Source organism: Agrilus planipennis, unplaced genomic scaffold (assembly GCF_000699045.2).
Source record: "Agrilus planipennis isolate EAB-ADULT unplaced genomic scaffold, Apla_2.0 scaffold26, whole genome shotgun sequence".
Lineage (NCBI taxonomy): Eukaryota > Metazoa > Arthropoda > Insecta > Coleoptera > Buprestidae > Agrilus > Agrilus planipennis.
This window is the reverse complement of record NW_020439469.1, coordinates 1,552,093-1,576,619: the sequence shown is the minus strand read 5'-3', so window position 1 is coordinate 1,576,619 and position 24,527 is coordinate 1,552,093. Positions and strand designations below refer to the sequence as shown.

General features: G+C 33.7%; 1 protein-coding gene across 8 annotated transcripts in view; it reads right to left on the bottom strand.

Moving 5' to 3' along the window:
- Window positions 1–454: 454 nt before the first annotated feature.
- The window catches only part of LOC108740021 (mitogen-activated protein kinase-binding protein 1), a 482,920-nt gene continuing 458,847 nt past the window's right edge, over window positions 455–24,527 (bottom strand). For 4 of the 8 annotated variants that reach the window (XM_025979098.1, XM_025979100.1, XM_025979101.1 and 1 more), the window contains 27 exons: window positions 19,994–20,109; window positions 19,797–19,930; window positions 18,102–18,314; window positions 16,889–17,071; window positions 15,913–16,073; window positions 15,679–15,814; window positions 15,432–15,623; window positions 15,165–15,339; window positions 14,747–14,907; window positions 14,558–14,692; window positions 14,074–14,274; window positions 13,837–14,012; window positions 13,608–13,772; window positions 13,364–13,545; window positions 12,645–12,745; window positions 12,430–12,489; window positions 12,222–12,297; window positions 10,233–10,344; window positions 9,958–10,102; window positions 9,744–9,894; window positions 9,515–9,687; window positions 9,059–9,152; window positions 4,938–5,045; window positions 4,081–4,326; window positions 2,589–2,747; window positions 2,435–2,521; window positions 455–1,557 (listed from right to left, as the gene is read on the bottom strand). In XM_025979098.1, coding sequence (XP_025834883.1) covers window positions 1,181–1,557; window positions 2,435–2,521; window positions 2,589–2,747; window positions 4,081–4,326; window positions 4,938–5,045; window positions 9,059–9,152; window positions 9,515–9,687; window positions 9,744–9,894; window positions 9,958–10,102; window positions 10,233–10,344; window positions 12,222–12,297; window positions 12,430–12,489; window positions 12,645–12,745; window positions 13,364–13,545; window positions 13,608–13,772; window positions 13,837–14,012; window positions 14,074–14,274; window positions 14,558–14,692; window positions 14,747–14,907; window positions 15,165–15,339; window positions 15,432–15,623; window positions 15,679–15,814; window positions 15,913–16,073; window positions 16,889–17,071; window positions 18,102–18,314; window positions 19,797–19,930; window positions 19,994–20,109 — 4,219 coding nt within the window. In that variant the 3' untranslated portion in view covers window positions 455–1,180. The remainder of the gene's footprint in view (window positions 1,558–2,434; window positions 2,522–2,588; window positions 2,748–4,080; window positions 4,327–4,937; window positions 5,046–9,058; window positions 9,153–9,514; window positions 9,688–9,743; window positions 9,895–9,957; window positions 10,103–10,232; window positions 10,345–12,221; window positions 12,298–12,429; window positions 12,490–12,644; window positions 12,746–13,363; window positions 13,546–13,607; window positions 13,773–13,836; window positions 14,013–14,073; window positions 14,275–14,557; window positions 14,693–14,746; window positions 14,908–15,164; window positions 15,340–15,431; window positions 15,624–15,678; window positions 15,815–15,912; window positions 16,074–16,888; window positions 17,072–18,101; window positions 18,315–19,796; window positions 19,931–19,993; window positions 20,110–24,527) is intronic. The other 4 variants (XM_025979099.1, XM_025979105.1, XM_025979104.1 and 1 more) reach the window with 4 other exon arrangements.

Here is a 24,527-nt window from a genome sequence, read left to right as displayed (position 1 = left end):
TTACATGCAATATTAGTTGTTGGGTATACTTCAAAATAAAGTCTTGATGAAGTGAAGAGATAATTAAGTAGATGACGTATGAAGGGGACGTGGAAGACATTGTAGAGAATGAGACAAGGGTTTGTAGACGAGGGTAAAACGTAGAAGCAGAGAGAGTGGTGGTTGGTGGAGGAGGATATAAGTAGAGATGGAGATGTAGGAAATGATGGAGGCGCAGATGGAGTTAAAAAATTGAAATAGTTGGAGGAAGAGAGGAAACGGGCAGAGGTAGGTAGGTAGGTAGGTGGCAATGGGACATGGAGGTGCATGTAAGATACTATTTTTAGATGTAGGCGCAGATGTGAAAAATTGGAAATTTAAAATAATTGCATGATTACAGATGTGTTCTATTTTTTTGTGTAAATAAAAATTGGATTTATAAAAAATATTTTCGATTTTATTATACGTACTTAAATAATTGTTATTTGTTATATAAACACATGAAATAATAAATAATTTAAAAAATAGTTTTTGTTTTGCAAAAATTTGCTTTGCGTTACCTACTTACTTATTTAAACTACACTCACACTTACTATGCATTACAATATTATGTTCTGAACCGACAATAACTGGTACTATCAACATAAATATACAAGCATACACATTACCACTCCAATTAGTTAAATTACAGCCATACAGTGGAATGATTACTTGTAACAAATATTCAGTTCTAAGTTATTCAAATACGTGAGGACACAATATGGTTAATTTTACTTCTCGTTTTCTTATGAGAAAACGCACACCAAAACGCATTACAGTTATTAGTTTTTTTTTTTTAAATTATAATTAACGAATGAAAATAATTTACGCCTAGTATATTTCTTCTAATTTAAAATTTAAAAACTCATTCACTTATTAAGGGTAATGAAAAAACAGTAACATAGTTTAAAGTTTATGGCTAGCATTTTTTATGGAATCATTTAGAACTGTGCGTTTTTGAGGAATTTCCCATGAAAGTATACACATACTGTGAATACTTATATTCATCACTTAAACGCCATTAAAAAGTCAATCGATTCAATTTTTTTCATGGTTTAGATTCTCTTTGTTTCATTTGTAGTGAGACGCATAGCACAGTACATAAAAAACACTACAGACAAAAGAAAATTAGTAAAAGCCATTATCAATTTACCAGCAACAGTCAAGTAGTTGAGTTCTGTATTTTATGTTGTAACATATTCAAAAGAATGTCTGAAAATTGTTGCATTATTGTAACCACCGTGTTCTGGTCGTTTGCGGACACTTTGGCCACTAACTCGTTTAGCTTTTTCACCGTTTCCGCTTGATTCACATCCAAGTGGTTGCTCTTTCTAAATTTCTCTAACGTTAGGTCTTGGAACATCTTCTGGGTGCGAACGATCGTAAGTTCGAGATTTTTCACCCAATCTCTCTTCTGCGCATTACTGATTTGATCGGACGAATTGGAGTCGATGTCAGTAAGACGTCGATAAAGCATAACTGCGTTGTTTGCAGCTGTTGTGAGTTCAACTGCTACTTCGTTGCAAAGTTGTGCTGATACTAGAAATAAAAAGTGTCATTTAGAAAATAAAGGTAATTAAAAATAAAAAAGGATTTCTATGAACAGTAAGAATAAACGATTATTAAAACCACCCAGGTATAAGTTCAGGTCAAAATTTAGCAGATACTGCAGTCGGCTACATCTGGGCGAATAGAGAAGGATACTCTTTTTGTTTTTAATTAACAAAAATTGAATGGGGCTACCGAGGTGGACTTGTAAACAAACACGGCTCATCGCACAAATCGCCATTCGCCTTTTTTTAAAGCGCAGTGAAATGACTTCAAAAAAATTCAACAAATCTTTGTACTTGTAAAAAAACACGGTTCATTACAAATTCAAATGCAAAATTGCAACTACCTCTTTTTTAAAGAGCAGTGGAATGACTGCAAAAAAATTAACAAATCTTTGTGTGTCCATCACAACCTGTAAAGAGGAAGTGGGAGTGAATTTGAACAAATGCCAATAAAGTGCGTTTGGAGAATAAAAGTCCGAATAAAAGTGGTCGCTTGTATGATGGTAGCCGCAAATCTATTTCAATGGTACTTATCCACCTATACCGTATAAGGATCTCGTTAGTATTCTTGGAGATATTTTGTGATATAAGTCAAATTTTAATGTCGATAGTTGAAATAGACGTTTCGAGGATTACTTAGTTAAACATTTTTATAAAATAATACTGAAGAAGGAAAAAACACTCGCTATAGTTTCACAAAAAGTTTTACTGAAAAAACATCTGAAACCTGTTTAGATTATAAATGATCAGAGTTATTTTCGTAAGGACGATATTAAAAAAATAAACTACTAAATTGAGACAATTATGATTTAAAGAGTGCAAAAAATATTTATGTAAGTACATGGTTAAAATAAATCACTTACATTGTATCGTTGAGCCATCTAAATTTTCAATATCCAAGCTTTCCGCGGTCAAAGTGTCATCATTCGAAACGTTTTTATTTTTCTTTTCTGGAAAAAAGAAGTACTCACTGTATCAATAAAACATTTAGCGGCTATGAAATGCATTTTACCGTACCCTTATTTTTCTCTTTTATGTTGTGTATCCTTCTTGCAGCAGCACTTAAATGTGTCTTTTCCGCTACAAAACTTCTAGATCTTAAAGGCACAGCTGGTTTAGCTGGCTTACCGTTTTCTTCCGAGGAACTGTCGTCCTGACCTATGTTACTTAAATTCACTAAAAAGGGAAAATAAATTGTAGATTTCTTTTGAAGAAATTAAATGATTCATAAGGTCCACAATATTAAAAATAAGTGAATACTCTCAAATGATTAGAAATATAAAAATGACAAAAATAACTATTACTAGCTAATTACATTAAAAAGGAAATCAAGGAAAGTAGACAATTTGCGAAACAATTTAAGGAAAAAGTGAAAATGTTAGTGATGATTAACAAAACGTACACAAAAAGCAGTATACTGACGTAAACTCAGTTTCTATTTCGTTTAATTTGCTCCCATCAATAATGAATAAAGTAATATACATATGGTACATAACTTAAACGCAAAAAATTACAGTTAAAAATACATAACTTCTAGATTCTTCATTTTGATATAATTGTTTCCTATCTAAATGTTCATTTTACCTTTTTATTCTTTAACAAATGTCACATTTATATTATTTATGTATCTGACTAGGACTATATATAAAATTGTCTTATTTTCCTCAATTTTAACTTTTTTAGATTTACTTTTGACGGTCTAAAATTGTTTATCAATTTTTCAAGTAGCTGGTAATTGATTCATGATGACAAAAAAGCCAAGTCGGGTAAACAAATGGTGTTTGGGTACCTGATAATAATTTTTTATTATGATCATCGTAAAAACCTTATCGGCATTCTTGAACACTCTATTTCATATCTGACGAAAACAGAGGGTGATAGATAGAATGGTGATTTCCGAGTCAAATAACTTATTAGCTTCTAATAAAATCAAATTGAATGATGCTTAATCGATCAAAACAATGCTCTCCCTGACAAGCAATTGATGAATAATTAGTTGAGTATGCAAGGAAACCAAAGAACAGAAAAATTGACGACTGAAGTCAACTCTCACCCAGTGACTTGAAAAGGTTGTACCTACAGTTGAACCGAAGAAGTAAGTCCACCGACACTGAGGTATATATTAAAGAAGTTCAAAGTCAGTCAACCAACTATTATAATAAGTAAATAATCAAGCCAGAAGTTCACTAAATGACACCAGGACACATTGTTACACACAACGTTTTAAAAGTTCAACACTGGCGTCCAATTGTCTACATTCAAGTAATTTTTAATTGCCAATAAGTTATTTGAGTTTTAAATAGTCAATTTATTCCAGCCGTCACTCTCTGTATTTCTAAAGCACCCTACATAAAAAATACCAAAACTTCAGGATTACAAAATTTTCTTAAAATATAATATTAACTCCATTTGTTATCCGACTGTGGCATATGTCAAAGAATTTCTTAATTTACCCTATTTTTTGACAAAACAACAAAGAAAGGGAGTAGCAACACAACACACTACTTACTGACGGAATACGACTGTCTTTTTCGCATTGATGAATTTTTAACTTTGGAAACTTTATTTTGGGAGCTTATAGTTGGGCGCATCAACCTGTTAGACACCTTACTAAAGTTAGATTCCGTTTCTGAATCCGACTGATTTAAAACCCCTGTCGAACTACTACGCATCATTGATGCGTTACTTTTTGTGTAACGTGATGAAGATGAACTTCTGGTAGTTGTATTTTGATTTTTTGTTAGTTTTCCTGAAACTGGAATGGGAGTAATTGTAGCGAAAATTATATTTTAATATCATAAACAACTATTTTGCGCCGCTAATCGTAAATCAGTTTTAATCACTAATTCTAAATTTGGAAACAGCCACAGAAAGGGTGAACGTATATATCATATGCATGAGCATGGCATAAGTTTTTAAATTAAAGTAAGATGGATAAGTGAATGTGAAAATAAAATGTCTAACGTGTGGTTATCACAAAAAGAAAACACGTGTTAGGTAGTACATTAAGCAAAATAGTTAAACTTATTGCTAAATTTTTATAGTGAATGCTTTTTTAATTGCATTTAGCGAACATTTCATGTTAAAATTATAATTTTCTGGTACATTCCATTTTTATTAACGAAAGCTTAATAAATAATCATGATAACTTCATTTGAATGAAATATAACCGTATATTCTTCTATAATTTTAGGAAATTACTTTTTTTTACAGGATGCAATTTCAAAATATAAAGAAAAAATCATATTCCACTTTCACCTTTAGTATAATATGTGTTATATGTATGATTGTCAAAAAGAGTGCAAACATGATAGATAAAAAAGAAGAATGCAAATTGACTTATTTATGAAAATTTTGAAAACATACCTCTTTCAACTTTAGGTTTTGGGGTTAAAGGAGCTTGCAAACTTAAATCTGACAAGCTACAAGACCTACGGAGACTGTTATCAGGACTGTCTTCATCGTCAATGAGTACTGCAAAACATGCAAAATAACAATAAAACTAAGCCATGCCAGAAAATAATGCATTTCTAAAATGGTTCAAAAGGTGTACTTAAAAAAAAAGAACTTTCATAAATAGATGTTGGTAGGACATTAGCCCACCAAAATGACCAGTCAATCGTTGGATAGACCATGAGTAGAGGAACATCATGGTGAAAGTCGCTTATGACGAAAATAACGTGTTCAGAGGTTTAAAATGTTTTGTATTATGGTTTTTATTGAACTCATTCTTTCATTTTAACTTAGTAGCACATCGTTAGCACCTTCATATACAGCTGTAGGCCCAATGTTCAAATCCCAGAACTGATTGACTATTTACCATAAAAAAACTAATGCTATATAATTGACAATATTGGGATATGAAATGTGATGCTAACGAGCGTAGTTTGGTTGAGTTTCGATTAGATTAGTTTAGAATATTAATTTTTAGGCTTCCGTGATGACGAACTTCGACTTTTGTGATCCTCTACTCATGAGTTTTCCATCGCAGTATATTTCCTACGGGGCCGTAGCCCCAAATCGTAAAGTGCCGCCGTCAAGGATAATAACGGCTAATATAACATAAGATATAAACTAGCAAAATAACAAAACGCTGTTATAGCAAACAATGCTACAAAAAAAAATTAAAGTAGATGGCAAATTGCTGATTATTATATATACATGTATATGAATCTGATTGAAAAAAAAATATTGTCGTCGACTATATCAAGGATTTCAATGGGCATAATAATACTATGCACATTTTGAAGTCATCCATTAAAGATGCTCAAAATGGCCACACTAAACACTTAATATATTAAGGCAACAGTCTTCTCTCTGTTCATAAAAATTGACGCTAATCTAACAGAGTTTATAATTCTGTACAGAAAGGCAATATGACATTAGTTATTTTGCAGATGAATAATAAAAAAGACACCAACATGCTTTAAAGGATAATAATGGCTAATATCACATCTTCTGCTAGCGATCATTTCATTTCGAGCTTTATACAGCTGCAGCCTAAGGAGGTACATGCTTTATATGCATGCTTAAACCGAGTAGTTCATCACCTTCAGTCTTGCCATTTCCTTTACCATTTTCGAGTTTCATTTGAGCTCCAAGGCTTTTTCCACTCTTCTCTCCTTTCTTTCCATTCGTTTCTAATTTCTTACTTTCATTAATTTGTCTTCCAATTTTCTTATTTTTGGAACCTTTACTAGCCTCGTGCTCGTTGTTTTTCTTTGTAGAATCTTCACCACTAGACTTCTTATAGTCACTGTTAGTACTATCGAAAGTGTTTATATGTCTTTCGACAAAATTCGGTAGGCTCAAGTTGCGTCTTCTGTACTTGGTATGTCCAAAACTTTTCGATAAATCGTTGTAAATGTTTTCAGAATGAGTTAATGATTCATACATGCTGGATAGTGCCCTTACTTTTCCAGAATACATATTTTCTTTAAATATTTCTACAAGCGTGTTTATTTTGTCGATCTTCCTTTTTATTTCATTTAGAATTTTGATATTCTCAATAGCAAATTGAATTTTATCCATTCCCAAAGCAAACTGTTCTATGCTTGGATAACATTCAGATGCTTTTGAAAATTCGACATCATTCCAAACTGAACTGTGACCTTTTGGGTTTGTATTAACATAATAAGCCTTTTGTACTTTTGAACTACAAACGTTTTTCTGAATTGCAGGGTCCTTATTTGTTTTAGAACTGCCATCACGTACCCAGACATTCTTTACATCATATTCTAAACTATCCAAAATATTTTCCTGACTCTCGCACTTATTAATATTGATTTCCAAAGAATCATGCTCCATCTTTGTATCCATCTGAAACCTATCCAAACTATCATAGAAGTCTCTAACGTTTCTGGTTGCTCTATTGTGATTTTCGCATTCAGCCTCCACGTTCTTCTCTTTGTATGTAAATTCTAATGACGTTATATTTTCTTTATTACTACTGTTATTCAAAGTGTTACCATTTTTTGAATTGTCAATATTGTTAATTTTCTTTATCTTGTACAAATCCTCTTTCTTTACATATTCGTACGTTGTCTTGCTCTTTCTCATTTTTGAACTATGTCGACGTACTGCTTTTGGAGGCTTGTGAGTTACTCCGTCATCTTCAAGAACGTTTTTTGTAAAAAGATGACGGTCTAAGCTTGTAGTTTCTTGAGGTTCACTTCTGGTCGTGTGAAGAACATTTTCGACCTTTTGTATGGATTTGTCCCCGGGACATTCGAACAGCTCGGTATTGAATTCTGGCCTATTATTGAGAATATTGCAGAACTTGCTCTCGTACTGTTTATTTTTGGTTTCTAAGGACGGAATGTACATGGCACAAATTTTATTTGTAGCAGTGTTATTTTGTGCGTCAGTCATTAAATTGGCATTGTTTATTTTGGTTACTTCACAGTTTTCCTTATTTTTATGGCTCTGTTTTTTGGCAGCATTAGGACTAGTATCGACAAAGAAAGCTATTCCCTTTTTGGGAGAAAGTTTTGACTTGCTTTTGACATTGTTCTGAGCTATGCACGTTTCAAATTTGAGTAGCTTTTCTTTAAAATCGATGCTACTGCATTTCTTTGCTACCATTTCTTGTGGTGTTTCGAAATTGAATTCGGTTTGAGTTTGTGAAGTTTTCAAATTCGATTTGAATTTATATGCCTTGTATTGCTCTTCAAATTCAGACAGACAAGTACCGACACTGTGACTTCTAGGAACTTCATTACCTGCTGATGTACTTAGTGTATGACAGAAAACATCACTGGAAACGTCCAAACAACTGCTCTCTGATAAGTAACTATTGTAATTTTTGGGCAAACTGCCTCCCATGTTCTCTAAACTGCCAGTTCTGTCAACTGGAATCTCTTGTGGTAATGATCTGATGTAGTTACTTACCGATTCAATATAGTTTCTTTTCTTCTGGGTTTTGTAAGGAGCAAATAAAATCTCTAAAGGGGCTGACTTACATTCTGAATCATTCGACAAAATGCTTTCTAAACTATTGCAACAACTTTTATTTGGCGTATTTGGGAAATGTTCATTTCCATCAAGTTGATCATCAGACAGGACACTGTCTTGGGAATTTTTGTTGCTAGGATTTAAATAAAAACTTTCTTTTTGTGGAAATTCATAGTCACAAGTTTGGCAGCTGTACGATTCATCCTTTTCAGCAACGCACTTATATATTTCATTGTTTGAAACACTTCTTCGAGGCAGTTTATATTTTTTCCTTTTCACATCTCGTGCTGAACTGAAACTATAGTCTTCCAATGAATCGGAACTGAAACTGTCATTTTCATCAGTTTCGCCGGCATAACGATTTGCTTTAGTAGAGTAAGTAGAAGAACCTGGATGAACTCCGGATTCTTCGTTACGTTCCAGTGCATCCATCTGATCGTTTTTACGCACGAAATCCCTGGAAAACTTTTCAATATCGTCACATATTTGTCGAAAACCTTCGTCGGTCGTTTTACTGTCATTAAAATCGATAAAATATGAAAAAGATTTTCTATTAGAATGAAAGTCGCTTTGATCAGTATTACTTTGGACATAATCAAGAAAACTACGCTCCTCTGTAACGGGAGAAACTGGTAAACTTTTGTGCATTCTATATTTAGTGAATGTCTTGTCTAATTGCAATTTTCTGGGATGGACCGGCTGCTCCCCTTTCGATTTCTTAGGACTGCGGTTGTTATTGTTAGTACCTGAAAAATTATCGGACCTGTCGGAAGTCGGTTTTGTTGAGTAGGAATTTAAGCTTTTGTCGAGCTCTTTTAGGTAACATCCGCACAGTTGTAAGCTGGGCATGCTCGACGGGGTTTTCGAAACGGAATTGCTGACATCATCTTGTGCGCCTGATGTGGACGCAAATGCATTAACGGTATTAGTACGGGTGTTAGTGCAAAAACCAGATTCACAATGATCATTGTTAGCAGGGTTATGATATACAGTTGAACAAAGTAACATGTCTAATGGTGGATCGCTTGCATTACCTTGCTTACGGCCAGACATACTCCACTTGTCTTTTTCTGGTATATGGGACAGGTCATGTGTCGACTGACTATACTTTAAAGGACTGAATCCGACCTGCGTTAAAAATAGTAAATGAGTTAGTGTCAGTACCATATTAGCACAAAAGAAACTTTTTCAGCAATTTTGGTAACGAAATTAGGCAGTGCTTTAGTATTAATGAGAGCGCCCACCAACATAACTGATCCCTCTTTGGAAAACCCATGAGTAAAAGACAACAATGTTGAGGTTATGTTTTCGTCATCTTAAATTTTGATTTTTGTGCTCCTCTAGTCATGGGTTTTTCATGGATGTATTACATTTGCTGGTGAGTGTTGCTCTAAATACTAAAGTACAACTCAAAACAATGTTAAAGAGCAATGAACCTGATAAATATTTTAAAAATTATACAATTACCGAATGTGATCTGTACAACTTACGCTTTGCAATTTTTTTCGTGTGTCTGCTATTCGTTTAGCTAATTCCTCTCTTTTTTTAACAGCTTCCACATCGTTTTTCGTCTTTCTGGTAGCATTTATTACCATCATGTTTTTCATACCTGTGCTATTACCCCCTCTCCCTAAATATTGCGATGATATGGAAGCTTTATTACCTACAAGTAACCATTATCAATTTAAAATCTTAATCTAAAAAAATTTCCAAACTTACCTGGAGTGTTGTCAACATCTCCGCCGCTTAAACTTTCAAATGTCGATTGAAGATATTTTTCCCTATTAATTATTTGATCTAACGATTCAGAACTAACTGATAACATTGACATGGGGTTTCTGTCCGTATTTTCGCCACTAGGAGTTGATGCCTGCAACATAATAGTTATTAGTTAAAAAGCATTGATATATTGATTAATTTCAAAGTGATTTACATCATCGTCATCCTCGTCGGAATCTTGACTTCCTGAAATTGAAGTCGGCTGAATAAAAATTGATGGCAAGTTTGCTCTTTTTGCTTTCCTTTGTGATTTTCTAAGTTCATTAGCGTCCATATTTGTTACCGTGAACTCGCTGCCACTTAAAATAAAATATATTACAAAAAAAATAATAAATTGTCAAGAAAAACCTGTTGCTTTAGATCAAAATTCTAATGGTAGATACTAAATAATGTGCGTAAGAAGAATTTACTAAGGGTTTGAAAAATTACCTTGCAGAGTCGATTTGACTAGGGTAATACATGGGTTGATGTTTATATTCTTGATCAGAATCAATATCAGCATCATGGGCAGTAGATTCCAAATCGGTGTCTCTTACAGAACCACCAATTGCACTATCATCAGTAAGAATATTCCTTCTAGCATCATTTCTCGGTATTGTTATACTTTCAGATATCGACTTAAAGTAATAAAAAAAAATATTACACATACCTGTTACTCAAAATTTGTAGATATATATATATATTAAAATTTATATGCTTTATGTTACTGAAAGTTAATTAATTAGTGTTGTAATGGTTACTCTTCTTACCTGTCTAGTGGTTTGAGTGTTAATTTCGTTATAACTATTTCTAGTGGCAGTAAATTCGTCCTAAAACAAGGAGCACCTTAATAAGCAACATTTTCCCAATTAAGGTTTTAAGGATTATAAACGTTACTATTATTAAAAAATGTTAAACAATATTATAGAGTGAACTTGTTATATAATGCTAAAACTTAAGCCAATTCTCTACTTAATCAAGTTACCTGTTTGGATATGTTTCTTTCGCGATGCAGTTCACTGTAATGTCTTGTTTCTGTACCACTGTCTAATGAACTATCCTTTTCATCTGAATCAACACGCCTCTCTGACAAATGAAAAAACTGTTAGAATACAACTTTCAATTTTTTGTAAAATAAAGTGAAAATAAATAAAACTGAAACGAAAAACAGGGAGGTGAATGTAGGGTTAGGTTGGATACAAAAACGAAAACCCAGTTGATGATTTTCCTCATCTAGGAAGTCAGATAAGTTAGGATGGAAAAAGCGGTAGAGACATATTTGTAAACCAAAAACAGCGCAAAGTAGGGCCACCTTTACTAAAAAGAAATCGCTTCTAGGCTTTAGAGTGGTTTTTGGAGCATGTCTGTACGGTTGTGTTTCGTGGACAATGGGCGCAGCGAAAAAGTAAAAGTATTTGAGATATGGTGTTATAGGAGGATGATGAAAACATCACGGAAACTAATATTACGAATGAGGAAGTATTGGAATCAGTAAAGCAAAAGGACGCTAAGGAAGATGACGAAAACACCACGAAACCAAAGGTTAGAAATAAAGACGCTAAGGAAGTTAATAAAGAAAAGGGAAATTACATGAAATGCGAAGGACAGGAAGGAGTGAAGAAACCAGACTGACAACCCTATAATAATGACTCACTTCATATTTACTGAAAAAAATTAAATTATTCAATATTCCTGTAAATTCACCTTGCAAAGATGAGAAAGAGATGACAGAATCTGTATAGAATGACTTCATCTCAATATTCCTTTCGGCTCTTTGCGCCCAGCGACCTTTAGGGGCTGCAACTCCTTTCGTTAAAGACAATGGAGGACTCGAATCGTCTGTCATATGTTTTTTAGCCCATAAAGGTAAAGCACCAACATTAAACCTACAAAAAGAACAATAATTTTTTAAAGTATTGAGAAATGTTTATTTAAATCATTATTTTACCTATAGTCACTGTCCATATTTGCATTTGCATCGTAAAAGTCAACACTACTACTGTCAGTAAATATTTCATTATCCAGGGTCTTACCCTGTCTCATTGCTTGCTGACTTAGTCTGGCATGCATGGATACTACCATATCGTGGGGAACTCGCCAAACAAAAATGCACCTTTAACAAAACAAATAGAAAATGCTGATAATGTACAGATAATAATTAATATTATAACACCTACCCATCACCACCAGCTGATATCAATCTTCTACAGTCGTTAGTAAACCTCAGTCCAGTAGCTAATTCTGAATGACCACACATGGTGGCCATGCACTCTCCGGTGTAGTAATCATACACCGAAAGACTTTTATCCGTGGAAGAGGTTGCCAGGTATATTCCAGTCCGATCCAAAACAACCTTCAAACAACAATTATCCAATATACAACATAATTTATAAAATATATTATTTTTATCTTACCTTAANTCGGTGTCTCTTACAGAACCACCAATTGCACTATCATCAGTAAGAATATTCCTTCTAGCATCATTTCTCGGTATTGTTATACTTTCAGATATCGACTTAAAGTAATAAAAAAAAATATTACACATACCTGTTACTCAAAATTTGTAGATATATATATATATTAAAATTTATATGCTTTATGTTACTGAAAGTTAATTAATTAGTGTTGTAATGGTTACTCTTCTTACCTGTCTAGTGGTTTGAGTGTTAATTTCGTTATAACTATTTCTAGTGGCAGTAAATTCGTCCTAAAACAAGGAGCACCTTAATAAGCAACATTTTCCCAATTAAGGTTTTAAGGATTATAAACGTTACTATTATTAAAAAATGTTAAACAATATTATAGAGTGAACTTGTTATATAATGCTAAAACTTAAGCCAATTCTCTACTTAATCAAGTTACCTGTTTGGATATGTTTCTTTCGCGATGCAGTTCACTGTAATGTCTTGTTTCTGTACCACTGTCTAATGAACTATCCTTTTCATCTGAATCAACACGCCTCTCTGACAAATGAAAAAACTGTTAGAATACAACTTTCAATTTTTTGTAAAATAAAGTGAAAATAAATAAAACTGAAACGAAAAACAGGGAGGTGAATGTAGGGTTAGGTTGGATACAAAAACGAAAACCCAGTTGATGATTTTCCTCATCTAGGAAGTCAGATAAGTTAGGATGGAAAAAGCGGTAGAGACATATTTGTAAACCAAAAACAGCGCAAAGTAGGGCCACCTTTACTAAAAAGAAATCGCTTCTAGGCTTTAGAGTGGTTTTTGGAGCATGTCTGTACGGTTGTGTTTCGTGGACAATGGGCGCAGCGAAAAAGTAAAAGTATTTGAGATATGGTGTTATAGGAGGATGATGAAAACATCACGGAAACTAATATTACGAATGAGGAAGTATTGGAATCAGTAAAGCAAAAGGACGCTAAGGAAGATGACGAAAACACCACGAAACCAAAGGTTAGAAATAAAGACGCTAAGGAAGTTAATAAAGAAAAGGGAAATTACATGAAATGCGAAGGACAGGAAGGAGTGAAGAAACCAGACTGACAACCCTATAATAATGACTCACTTCATATTTACTGAAAAAAATTAAATTATTCAATATTCCTGTAAATTCACCTTGCAAAGATGAGAAAGAGATGACAGAATCTGTATAGAATGACTTCATCTCAATATTCCTTTCGGCTCTTTGCGCCCAGCGACCTTTAGGGGCTGCAACTCCTTTCGTTAAAGACAATGGAGGACTCGAATCGTCTGTCATATGTTTTTTAGCCCATAAAGGTAAAGCACCAACATTAAACCTACAAAAAGAACAATAATTTTTTAAAGTATTGAGAAATGTTTATTTAAATCATTATTTTACCTATAGTCACTGTCCATATTTGCATTTGCATCGTAAAAGTCAACACTACTACTGTCAGTAAATATTTCATTATCCAGGGTCTTACCCTGTCTCATTGCTTGCTGACTTAGTCTGGCATGCATGGATACTACCATATCGTGGGGAACTCGCCAAACAAAAATGCACCTTTAACAAAACAAATAGAAAATGCTGATAATGTACAGATAATAATTAATATTATAACACCTACCCATCACCACCAGCTGATATCAATCTTCTACAGTCGTTAGTAAACCTCAGTCCAGTAGCTAATTCTGAATGACCACACATGGTGGCCATGCACTCTCCGGTGTAGTAATCATACACCGAAAGACTTTTATCCGTGGAAGAGGTTGCCAGGTATATTCCAGTCCGATCCAAAACAACCTTCAAACAACAATTATCCAATATACAACATAATTTATAAAATATATTATTTTTATCTTACCTTAATCAGAGATCCATCGTCTCCGGTTGTGCCCTTAAATATTCTAGTGTGTTTCCCCGTACTAACACTATATATTCTTACATTACGATCCTGGCAAGCTGTGAGGACATGTTTCTGATTAACATCTACTTCCATGTCAAAGAATGTAGTTTTTCCTATCGCATTCTGGTCTCTCGTAAAATGTGTAACTCCTTCAGGAGACTAAAAAACATACATTAGAAAAAAAATGAAAGTTTATGACATTTTTAATTACTGATAGTGGTTAATATGCAATATTAATGTGAAAATTCATTTTCGATTTTCCATCCACTACAAACTTCCGGGTTCGATTTCCGGCGGGGGTGTGACAACAGCAACAAAAATATTTTTCCCCATTAACCTGAGGAAGTTTGTAGTGGATGGAAAATCGAAAATGAATATTGACATTAATATTAAGTATTATGCATTCAAAGTCATACATCTTCACATCAGAAAATAAATTTACCTCACAAAAAGATCTAAAGATAAGACTCTTATCTGCCCCGCATGATACCATTTGAAGGTTTCCTCTTGAATTCAAAAATCTCACTGCTGTTATGGAAGAAGAATGATCATCTAACGTTTGCAAAAGATCATAGTTCTGGAATGCGAAAAAAAATTAATGACAAAACAAACATTCGTCAAAAATTCTTACTCTATTGACATCGAATACGTGAATTAGTCTATCACGACTTGCGCTGGCTAAAAACTTCTCTTTTTCTACATTCGTGTACTCCAAGCATAGAACTTCAGAATCATGGGCTTCGATTGTACAAATTGTGTTCATTTCCGATGTTTCGTGAATTCTAATATTGCCTAAAGATAATCCATTAAAATGTTATTAGAAATAAGGACAATTTGATGTAAAACACTAAAGTAGAATCTTATTAGAACGTGCACCAAGTGAGGAGATGGACTACCATTCATCACTTTTGGGCTCTATTGGTATACTCCCTAAAAGTTTGTAATGAACCGCTGTAATGCCCTGATCATGCGCATTAATACAAGATAAATGGTAATCCAGTATCAGTATTTAATGAATCGCACATTCTTGTACAGTTAATTTTCAGTACCTGTTCTATCGCCAGATGCTAAATGTGTCCCATCAGGACTTATCCTGATGGATCGGACACCGTTACGGCCATCGTAAGAAGTTTCATTTTTCTCATTTGATGGATTTGAAAACGATAAATCTAAGTCTTTTAAATAATTTAATTGCCTGTCTATGTAAACAACTTTCAGGAGCTCCTGGAATAAAAAATTAATACCAAATTAGTTAAAGTTATCATACCGCTTAAAATATACATTAACAACGTGGATAAGATCTTAAAGGCACTTACATTACTGTAGATATTCTTTTGATAAATCCCCCTAGCGTTTTTATCAGTTAATTTATCTAATGTCCACACCCTAATGGTATCATCGGAGCTACAAGTAAGGAAGCTTCCTGGGGGTAAAGGACTGTTTGGAGGGGCCATCTCCACTCCCCAAATACACGCAGAATGATACAAAAATGAAAAAGATTTTCCGACCTGAGAAAGGTATACTTTTAGAAAGGAAGTGACTGGAAACAATGTCTTGTCTTACCCTTTTAATGTTGTGAACATCCCAAACGTAAATAGAGTGATCGTTATAAATACAAGTAAGCTTTTTACTAGTCTCATCGAATGTACATGCTATAGTGTCTGGATATTTGGCATTTGAAGGAGGGGAAGACATATGACTAAAAATATTCGTAGAATTAAAATTTTTTTTTTTAAATATACAAAAGATCGCCACTAATTTGGGTTTAAAATAGATGAAAACAGAACGGAAATTCACCTTATATTTAATCCTTGACTGACATCAACACCTAAATAATGAGTTCTAGGAAGGGTGGTTATAAACCTTAATGTTGCAGGATCGAAGCACCGCACAATTCCCTCGGCACAGCCAACAAAAATATAATTTTCACCTACCGCTATACAATTGGCACTTGAAGTCTAAAAAAATGATTTTACATCTGCATATATTTGATGTCAAGTACTTAGAAAATAATTTATAATAACACGTTATTAAGATTGAGAATATTATAGTGTTCTGATATAAACGAACCTATTAATCAAATGATTTCAACTAAATGTAAACTAGTGCCTACGAATGCTGCAGTGCACAGTCGAACCTGGAAAAGTGAAAAAACTCTTTAAACGACAAAAATAGTCAGGTCCCTTCATTTTTAGCCCTGAAAACCTCTATGAGTGACAGTATAAGTACCTCTTTTAGAGAGGGTCATTTTTTACTTCTAGACCTATGTAAGTGACAGTTTCTTACTCTAGACCTCTGTAAGCGAGGCTATTTACAACAATATTTCATGGAATTCTCAAAACTCGCAAATCGAATCAAAGCCAAATCAGGACCTTCTTTGCAAATACCTAATGAAAGTCAAAGCGTCACTGTTTTTCATAGAATTACAAGACATCTGTAGCACACTTGTGTACTTGTTCCTACCTGCTCATAGTACTCATCATCAACATTTCGTTTCAGTTGATAACAATCACTGGAGAAAGTACGTTTGACGTTGTTCCCTCAAAATATTGAAGCGAAAAATTAAAGTGATTTCATGGAGTGATAAAGTTAAATAAATAAAATAAGTATCAATTTATAGCCAAATGTGTATATATTTATGTATCACCCATTTCTTAACGCTCTAGCACCATGTTTATGTTCGATTTTGTCCCTTGAATTCTCGCTTACCCAGGTTCGACTGTATTTCAAACGAAGTGTAGGTATTCTGAAGTAAATTTTTGGTTTCACTTACCCTTAATTCTACCCATTTATCTAAGAGTCGTCTGTTGTTGAATTCACACAACAGGCCCGACCGTGTGATAGCGTAAGTACTATCACCACATTGGGCTTTGCCACATGCTACATCACAGAAATAATTGTTTCGTTGTTCACCTAAAATGGCTGACCGGCCCATCAAAGGAACTGCCTCTTTGTACTAAAAAATTATACTCAGTATAGACACGTCCAGCATGTATACAAACAGTTTGTGTATGTACACCAATCACATAAATATCTAAAGAAACCATGAAAACTGAAATTATTAAAGATATAGATCGTCATCATAAAGTCGCTAATACTAAGGCTGGTTGGACATGCACCTCCACTCCTTCCTATCCTGAGCTAATCTTCGCATTTCTCTGAAACTAGTACATCCCACATCTTTAACTACTTGCGGACAGTGATCTAATCCAGGTCTACCTCTACCCCTCCTAACTCCCCTTTCTGTCTCTAATATGTCTCTGACTAGACCTGCATGCCCGAGAAGGTGTCCTAACAACCTATCTCGCCTATTTCTTATTGACTTCCGCAGAACCCTCTGTTCTCCTATTATTTCTAATACCTCTTCATTTCTAATCTTTTCTATCCACGGTATCCTCATCATTCGCCTGTAACACCACATTTCGAACGCTTCTAACCTTTTCTTTTTCGCAGCGCCCACCGTCCATGTTTCGCACCCTTACAGCGTCGCGCTCCAAACATACCCCTTTAACAATCTTTATCGAATTTCTAAGTTAACCGTTCGCGAGCATGGAAGTGACTTATTTTTCTTGAAGGCGACTCGACCCTGCGCTATTCTCTGCTTTATATCCCTACTAATCCTTCCGCCCTGACTTATCTGCGACTAAAGATATAGATAATAAAAAAAAACTGCGCGTTTAATTAAATTGTGAAGTAAGTCCATTCGCTATAACTACGAGTTCACTCTACTTAAGCATGCAGCCTACAAATCCGTGGTATTTTCCATGCTATTGCTGGTACTTTTTGGGTTAGTAAATGCAATCTCTCAATAATTTTACAGTAATTATGATTTTTGTTATTAACAGTCGCATTTGCAAGGATAATTTGTTATTAATTTCTCAACTAGAAGATATACCGTTTATACCTACATATATTACCTTCGCCACTTGTGTGTAACATGTGATTGTATGAAATGGTAATAATAGAATGTAGTGAGATTAAATTACCTTTGAATTTCCATATTCAAGGAACCAGAATTTCACATGCCTGTTTCCTACTGTAACAAAATAGCTACCGTTTTCGGCAAAAGCGATGGCTTTCACCTTGGTACTGACTTTGTTACTCGCTACCTTTATATTGTTTCGCCAATCCCATACGTTCACTATCATGTCATGTTGGGTACCAATGCTGACAACATACTTGTTTGTCGGTGAAAACGCCTAAAATGATATTTCAAAAATAGAACATTCATATACCTACCTAATGCCTGTTTATGGTAAAAAATTTCAATGATTTTCTAGCATTCTTTCTACGTAAACTTAAAAGCAATAAAATGTAGTAAGATTGATTTTCCAAGTTTAAATTTGTAATAATGATAAACATAAAGCCACTATTTTTTATGGACAATTTCTTTGGAGCAGTGATAAATACAGTCAAAACCGTTTACTACGACATCGTTTAGAACAACATACCGGTTATATTGAAATCATAGGTCCCGGCTTAATTCTGTTAGACCGCCTTATAAAAAACATTGGTTTTTACGACATTGCTTATTACGACATATCTCTTTAAGCGACTACATTTAACTGATATCTGATATTTTCGGAGAATTATGTCTGTTAGAAAGACCAGCTGTATTGTAAACATTTGAATAGGTAAGAGTATCCACATCTGGTACAGTAAATGACCATTAAGATCGCAAAAATAAACAAAAACGTGTCGAGTTTAGAGTCTATTGTAATTCTCAGAATATCTGCTACTGAAGCTAAGGAGTTTACTGATGCAGATAACTCTATTGCAGTTTGAGCACCAGCTACGGAAGATGATATTGTACAAGAAGTTCAAGAGGAAAACGACGAACAGGAAGAGACTGATGAACAATTTACAGTGCCAACTTTGAATGATGGTCTCAATGCTGTCAGTGTATTATGAAAAATTGTTTTTTATTCTAATAAACAGTTTCATATGCAGGGAAATTATGATGATACATTAATTAAAATTAAACGTGAACTACAAAGTCTGTACGCACGACAGAAGTGTTCCACACAGACTAAAATTCCAGATTTTATTAATATAGAAAAATGATATGTACGTAATGTCTTTTTATAATAGGTTTTATGTAAAATAAATAAAATGTAGTTTTATTTTATATATGAATATATTAATCACACATTCAATAATAGCTATTAAGTACTTAATAACAACGTTACCGGGCTATTACGACTATCGGTTTTTACGATCCAATATGAGTAGTCCCTTCCCTTCGGTGTCGTTATAACAGATTTTGACCGTACTTTCTTTTTTGCATACAGTAAATTCCAAATATGTTGGCCGAGCATCTATCCATCAGAAATATAGATGGTATTCGATGGGTATTTTTGTACTGAGCACTGACATATTTGACATTCTATTAATTTAGCAAGTAATAAGGTACTTGTCAAATTAATAAAAGTGTACGATGAAATCGATTTTCCCGAAAATGGGACCATTTTTTGGACAAAAAATGTTCCACTTTTATTGCTTCACAATATATAAAGTTGACCTAGATTCATTCTTTCTATTAAAACTGCATGAAAACAGGCTTTCCCGGTTTTTTTGCTAGATCGAATTCTCATTCCAGAGAATATCATCAAAATCGTCGCAGCAATTTTCAAAAAATCTATGACATATAACTATTGCTCGTATTGTAGGATAAAATTTACCACACAATTTATTCCATATTTGTGTCCAATAAATTCTGCAACTTGTTGAACTTGTGGAGCTATACCAGGAGGGCCAGGTTGAGGATCTGACTGCAGGTCCCATACCCTGACAGCAGGTTGATGACCGCATTCTCCTGTTAAAGGAAGTTTGTATAAAGGACATTTCTTATTTGCCCAACAATTAGTAAAAGACGTACCCGTAACTAAATATCTTCCACATGAGGAAAAGGATAACGAGGTTATTGTTTTTCGAGATGAATTGATGATATGACTTTGGTTGCCGGTAGCTGTATTAAAGAGGATAACTGTGCATCTGAAAGTAAAAAGTAACCACTGCTACCATTTTTCTGAGTTTAGAAATTACATTTAATAATAAATTACAAAGAAATTAAAAGCTTTATTAATGTTTTCTGAAATTAGAAATTGTATTAAATATTAAATGGCAAATAAAGTAAAATCTTTTGGTCATGTTAGCGCGGAAAGCTCGTTTTGCGTGCTATGAAATAGGAAAGAAATGGCCTCTTTTCAGCCGTGTTTTAGTCGGGAGGAAATGAAATTAGTCTTTTGAGCGCATGCGCTGAAGTTTATGGGCATGCGCAGAAATCAGTTGTTCAATGGCAATGTCTTTCTAACCTCTAAATCATTTACTCTTATTTCGCCAACTATCAATTTAATGACGAGCTTTCCGCATAAATATGACAAAAAATAGTATATGTACCTCGGGAAGAAACAGGGTCTCAGACTGCATGTGAATTGCCACCCTGTTTCTTCCCTCGATACGTAATGCACTATATAATGATAATAATTTAATAAAAGACGTCAGGGACGCATCGGGAGCTATCTAACAAACGTGACTTAAAACACAAATCTGCACACTTCAAGAGCAAGTGCGTTGACTCATGACTACCACTTAAACAAAGGAATTATGTTTTATAGCATTAGAACACTTTAATTGCTTGCAAGACTGTATGATTAATAAGTTATTCATAAGTTAAAAGTAATTGTTTGCCTGATAAAAGAAAAACTATAAAAAATCCATTGTGCAGAATAGAAATTAAGTTGGTACCAATTGCTTAAAATTCACTAGTTTAACACATTTGCATTTTGTCCCAGTATAAGTTTGTGTAACGTTGGGTCACTTGATGGTTTCCCAATCAGAATGCGCTAATAGTGTACTTTTTTCCTTAAATACTGAAAACGGCATTTAAAATAGACAATAAAAATGTATTTTACGTTTCGTATCTGGATTTTAAATGCAATTATTTTAAACAAATCGCATTACTACTACTAATTAGCATAAATTTTCAGTTTCTTTTTTTATGAGAGAATGTACGAGTAATATCCGAATATAATTTCTTACATATTTGCTTATTTTAAGCACTAGGTTAACGCCAAAGAAACATGACTGCACAATAGTTAACGAGTTAAAAATGATACACATATGTAAATGTCTACATTTTTATGGACTCTGTAATATATATTACGTAATTTAGAAATTAGGTAAATAAATGAATGTGCAGGTGGTTATAATTTATAAATATACCAAAAAAATGAAAAGATTATCATCTGAAAGCATCTACAACATCCTCACTGCGGTTTCCTCTCCATTCCCTCCAAAACACTTTTATACCTTCGCTCTGTATTCTAAATGCCTTTCCACAACATAGTAAATATGCCACAGTCTCCTCCCTTCCATCAGTCCAATCCCTGTATCCTTTTTTGAAAGCCCTTCCTACATATATTCCCATATCTTAATCTTGCCCACACATCCTTATTCTCTCTTTTTTTTTACTATCTGGTTCATATATTCTCATAACCCTCTGACGTCAAATGCTTGTACAAAGTATTAAACGATGAATCTATGATCACTTCCCATTACCTATATAATTTCATAGCCCACTACCTATCTAAACTACCTTGACCAAATTATATATCCCCTTCACTCTCCTTTCTTCCCAAATGAATCTACAAACCTCAGTAGCCTCTATATTAACCAATAGTTTATTTACCATCCGACCCCATTTTGAAGGCCTATTGTTCAAAATAGCCTTCATTTCCTCCCTTAAACAGCCACCTGTCGTTTGACATTTCTAGTATATCCTTCAAGTATCTAAATACCTTTACCCTCACCGCATCCTCTAAATATACTACCTTCAGTTCTCTTCTCCACATATACTTGGGCGTATTCCATGCAACCCCTAACACTATTTTACAATACCTATCTTGCGCATTACCTCAGCAATATACCCTACCCCATCGCCAAACCTCAAGCCCATAGAAAGCTACCACTCTAACTAAAGATTCCATCAGGTACATTTTATTCTCCCGTCTATCTCTTCCTGCTCCCTCCAAGTAACATTCTGCACTTTTCCCACGAACCTTCTTGACCCTCTGTGCTATTTTTTGTTGAGAACCAATATCCCAAGTATATAAATTCATCAACATCAATATATTCTGTCTCTCTAAATATTTGCGAAACATTGATGAACTTTTTCCACGACAAAATCAGAGCTAGGGTATTACATCTTCAAATTAGACATCGGACGCTCCCTATTTTGTACCAGACCCATCCACCAATTATATACGAGTCTATCATATCATTGAGTGTTATTGCAAACAATACTTTATATATTATTACAATAATTTAGTTCGTACAAGGACATTAATCGTCGATTTGAGACAAAATTGCAACATATACGAAACTTAAAATACATTTCCAAATGTAGAAATTACATGGAGAAACTTTTCAAACTTGATGGCAACTAACTGCACTGACAAACGCTCCTTCTTGGAAGGAGAAGAAGTACAATGTTTCAAGAAAGATTGACCAGTTTCAAAACTAATAGGGTATCTTATCAATGAACAGAATTTTATGCACTAATCTGTAAATGCTAAAATAACTAATTTTCAAAATCATATTAAAATTATCTATTCATTTATTGTGACTGTAAAACAAATAAAAATACACCATGCGCGTATTAATGAAATTCCAGTAGACATTTTACATTATATAAGAACTACATTTTAGCATAAATAGAAACGTACATACTTCAACGGCCCCTCTCACTTTCAAAAATAAATAGCCCATCAATAAATGATGTAACTTTACCAGAAGGTTAATCTAAAATTCTAAACACTTTTTCTGCAAATTGTCATAAAATCTGCATCATTCATGTTTTCGCAGTGTATGTGCTCATTTAAAACATACATTTACTTACCTTTTTCTCGTCACGTTCTAGTTACAAACGAATTCTATTGTTTTACATAATTGGTATCTACTTAAGATGAGAAGAGAACGTCTCTTAAACAATCATTTCTATTGGAGATCGAAGATTTTAAAGTTCAGATATTGTTTTCTCATTAAAATATGACAATTACATTCTCATAGGAATAAGGACTAAGCAATCGCTTTAGAAAGGCGCAATAAAAATATATTGGCAATTTTAAAAACCTTTCTATGATGTTTAAAAGTAACACATCTACAACAGATGTACGACTTCACCAGAATATTTTGAGATTTAAAATAAAATAGGTAGGTATCTCACTGTTAAAATGTTTTTGTTTAAACCAAGCCTTTATTTTAAAATAAAAATTATAAATAATTATTTATTATACCTTATAAGTGCGTATTAAATTAAAAAACCATACTGTGTAAATTCTTGGTCAAGAGACGAAAATCGTAATTAACGTTATAAAAAAAAAATTAAAGAAAAAAGAAAAGAGGTTTACAAGCATTGTTTTTTCCTACTGCAATATTAGTAAAAGCCTAATAAACACAAATTGAATAAGAAAAAAGAAAAAGCATCGACTTAGCACAGACGTCAGGTCCGGCTGCATGACAGCCGAACATCGATACCTCTGTGTCATTGATATTTGTTGAAAACTGTACGTTAATCACAAAGCACGACACCAGTCTCTATAGTTAAGACAATCAAAATTGGCAAAGTCCACAATAAATTACACTGGCCAACAAAAGAAAAAAAAATTGTTTGTTTCCTGTAATTTTTTTTTTGTTTCTAACTTATTTTGGTGGATATTTTTCAAATATGGCAACAATTTTTCTGTAACAGCTTTTCTTTTTGAGTTATAGCTAACTACCCTCATTCACCAATTTTGTTTAGTTTATTGTATTTTGCCGGTCATTAAAATACATATTATTTTTTTTTATGTGGCTTCCCCAAGAAGGTGTTGTTTACATAATCCAAACTGTTTTTGCTATATATATGGTGAATATATTTTTGAAAAATATCGAAAACCTATATCGTACTTCGTGAAAACTGCGTATCTTCAATACAAATAGAACTGTGCTATCAAGATAAGCCATGGGTTCCTTATATTGTATGCCAGAAATGTGTTGTATGTCTTCGATTGTGGTCCAATGGAAAAAGGGATGCAATCAATTTCGTAGCACCCATGATTTGGCGAGAACCTCGAAATCACCATGACGACTGCTACTTCTGCGTTGTGAAAATAAATGGAATTAATCCTGGAAATCGTGTAATCCTAATATACCTTCTGCTCAACGACCTCAACTGAAATCACGAGAGGTACAATCTAGTAAATCTAAATACCTTTATAGGTACTTAAACTTGGTATGATGAAACAGTTTGTGAAGGCGTTTGACAAAAGTAGTGAATGTTTCAATTTTTTTTCACGTAAGTTTCCAGGATTAAGTAATGAAAAAGCAGGAATTTTTGATGGGTCACAAATTAAGCAACTCGTGAAAGATTC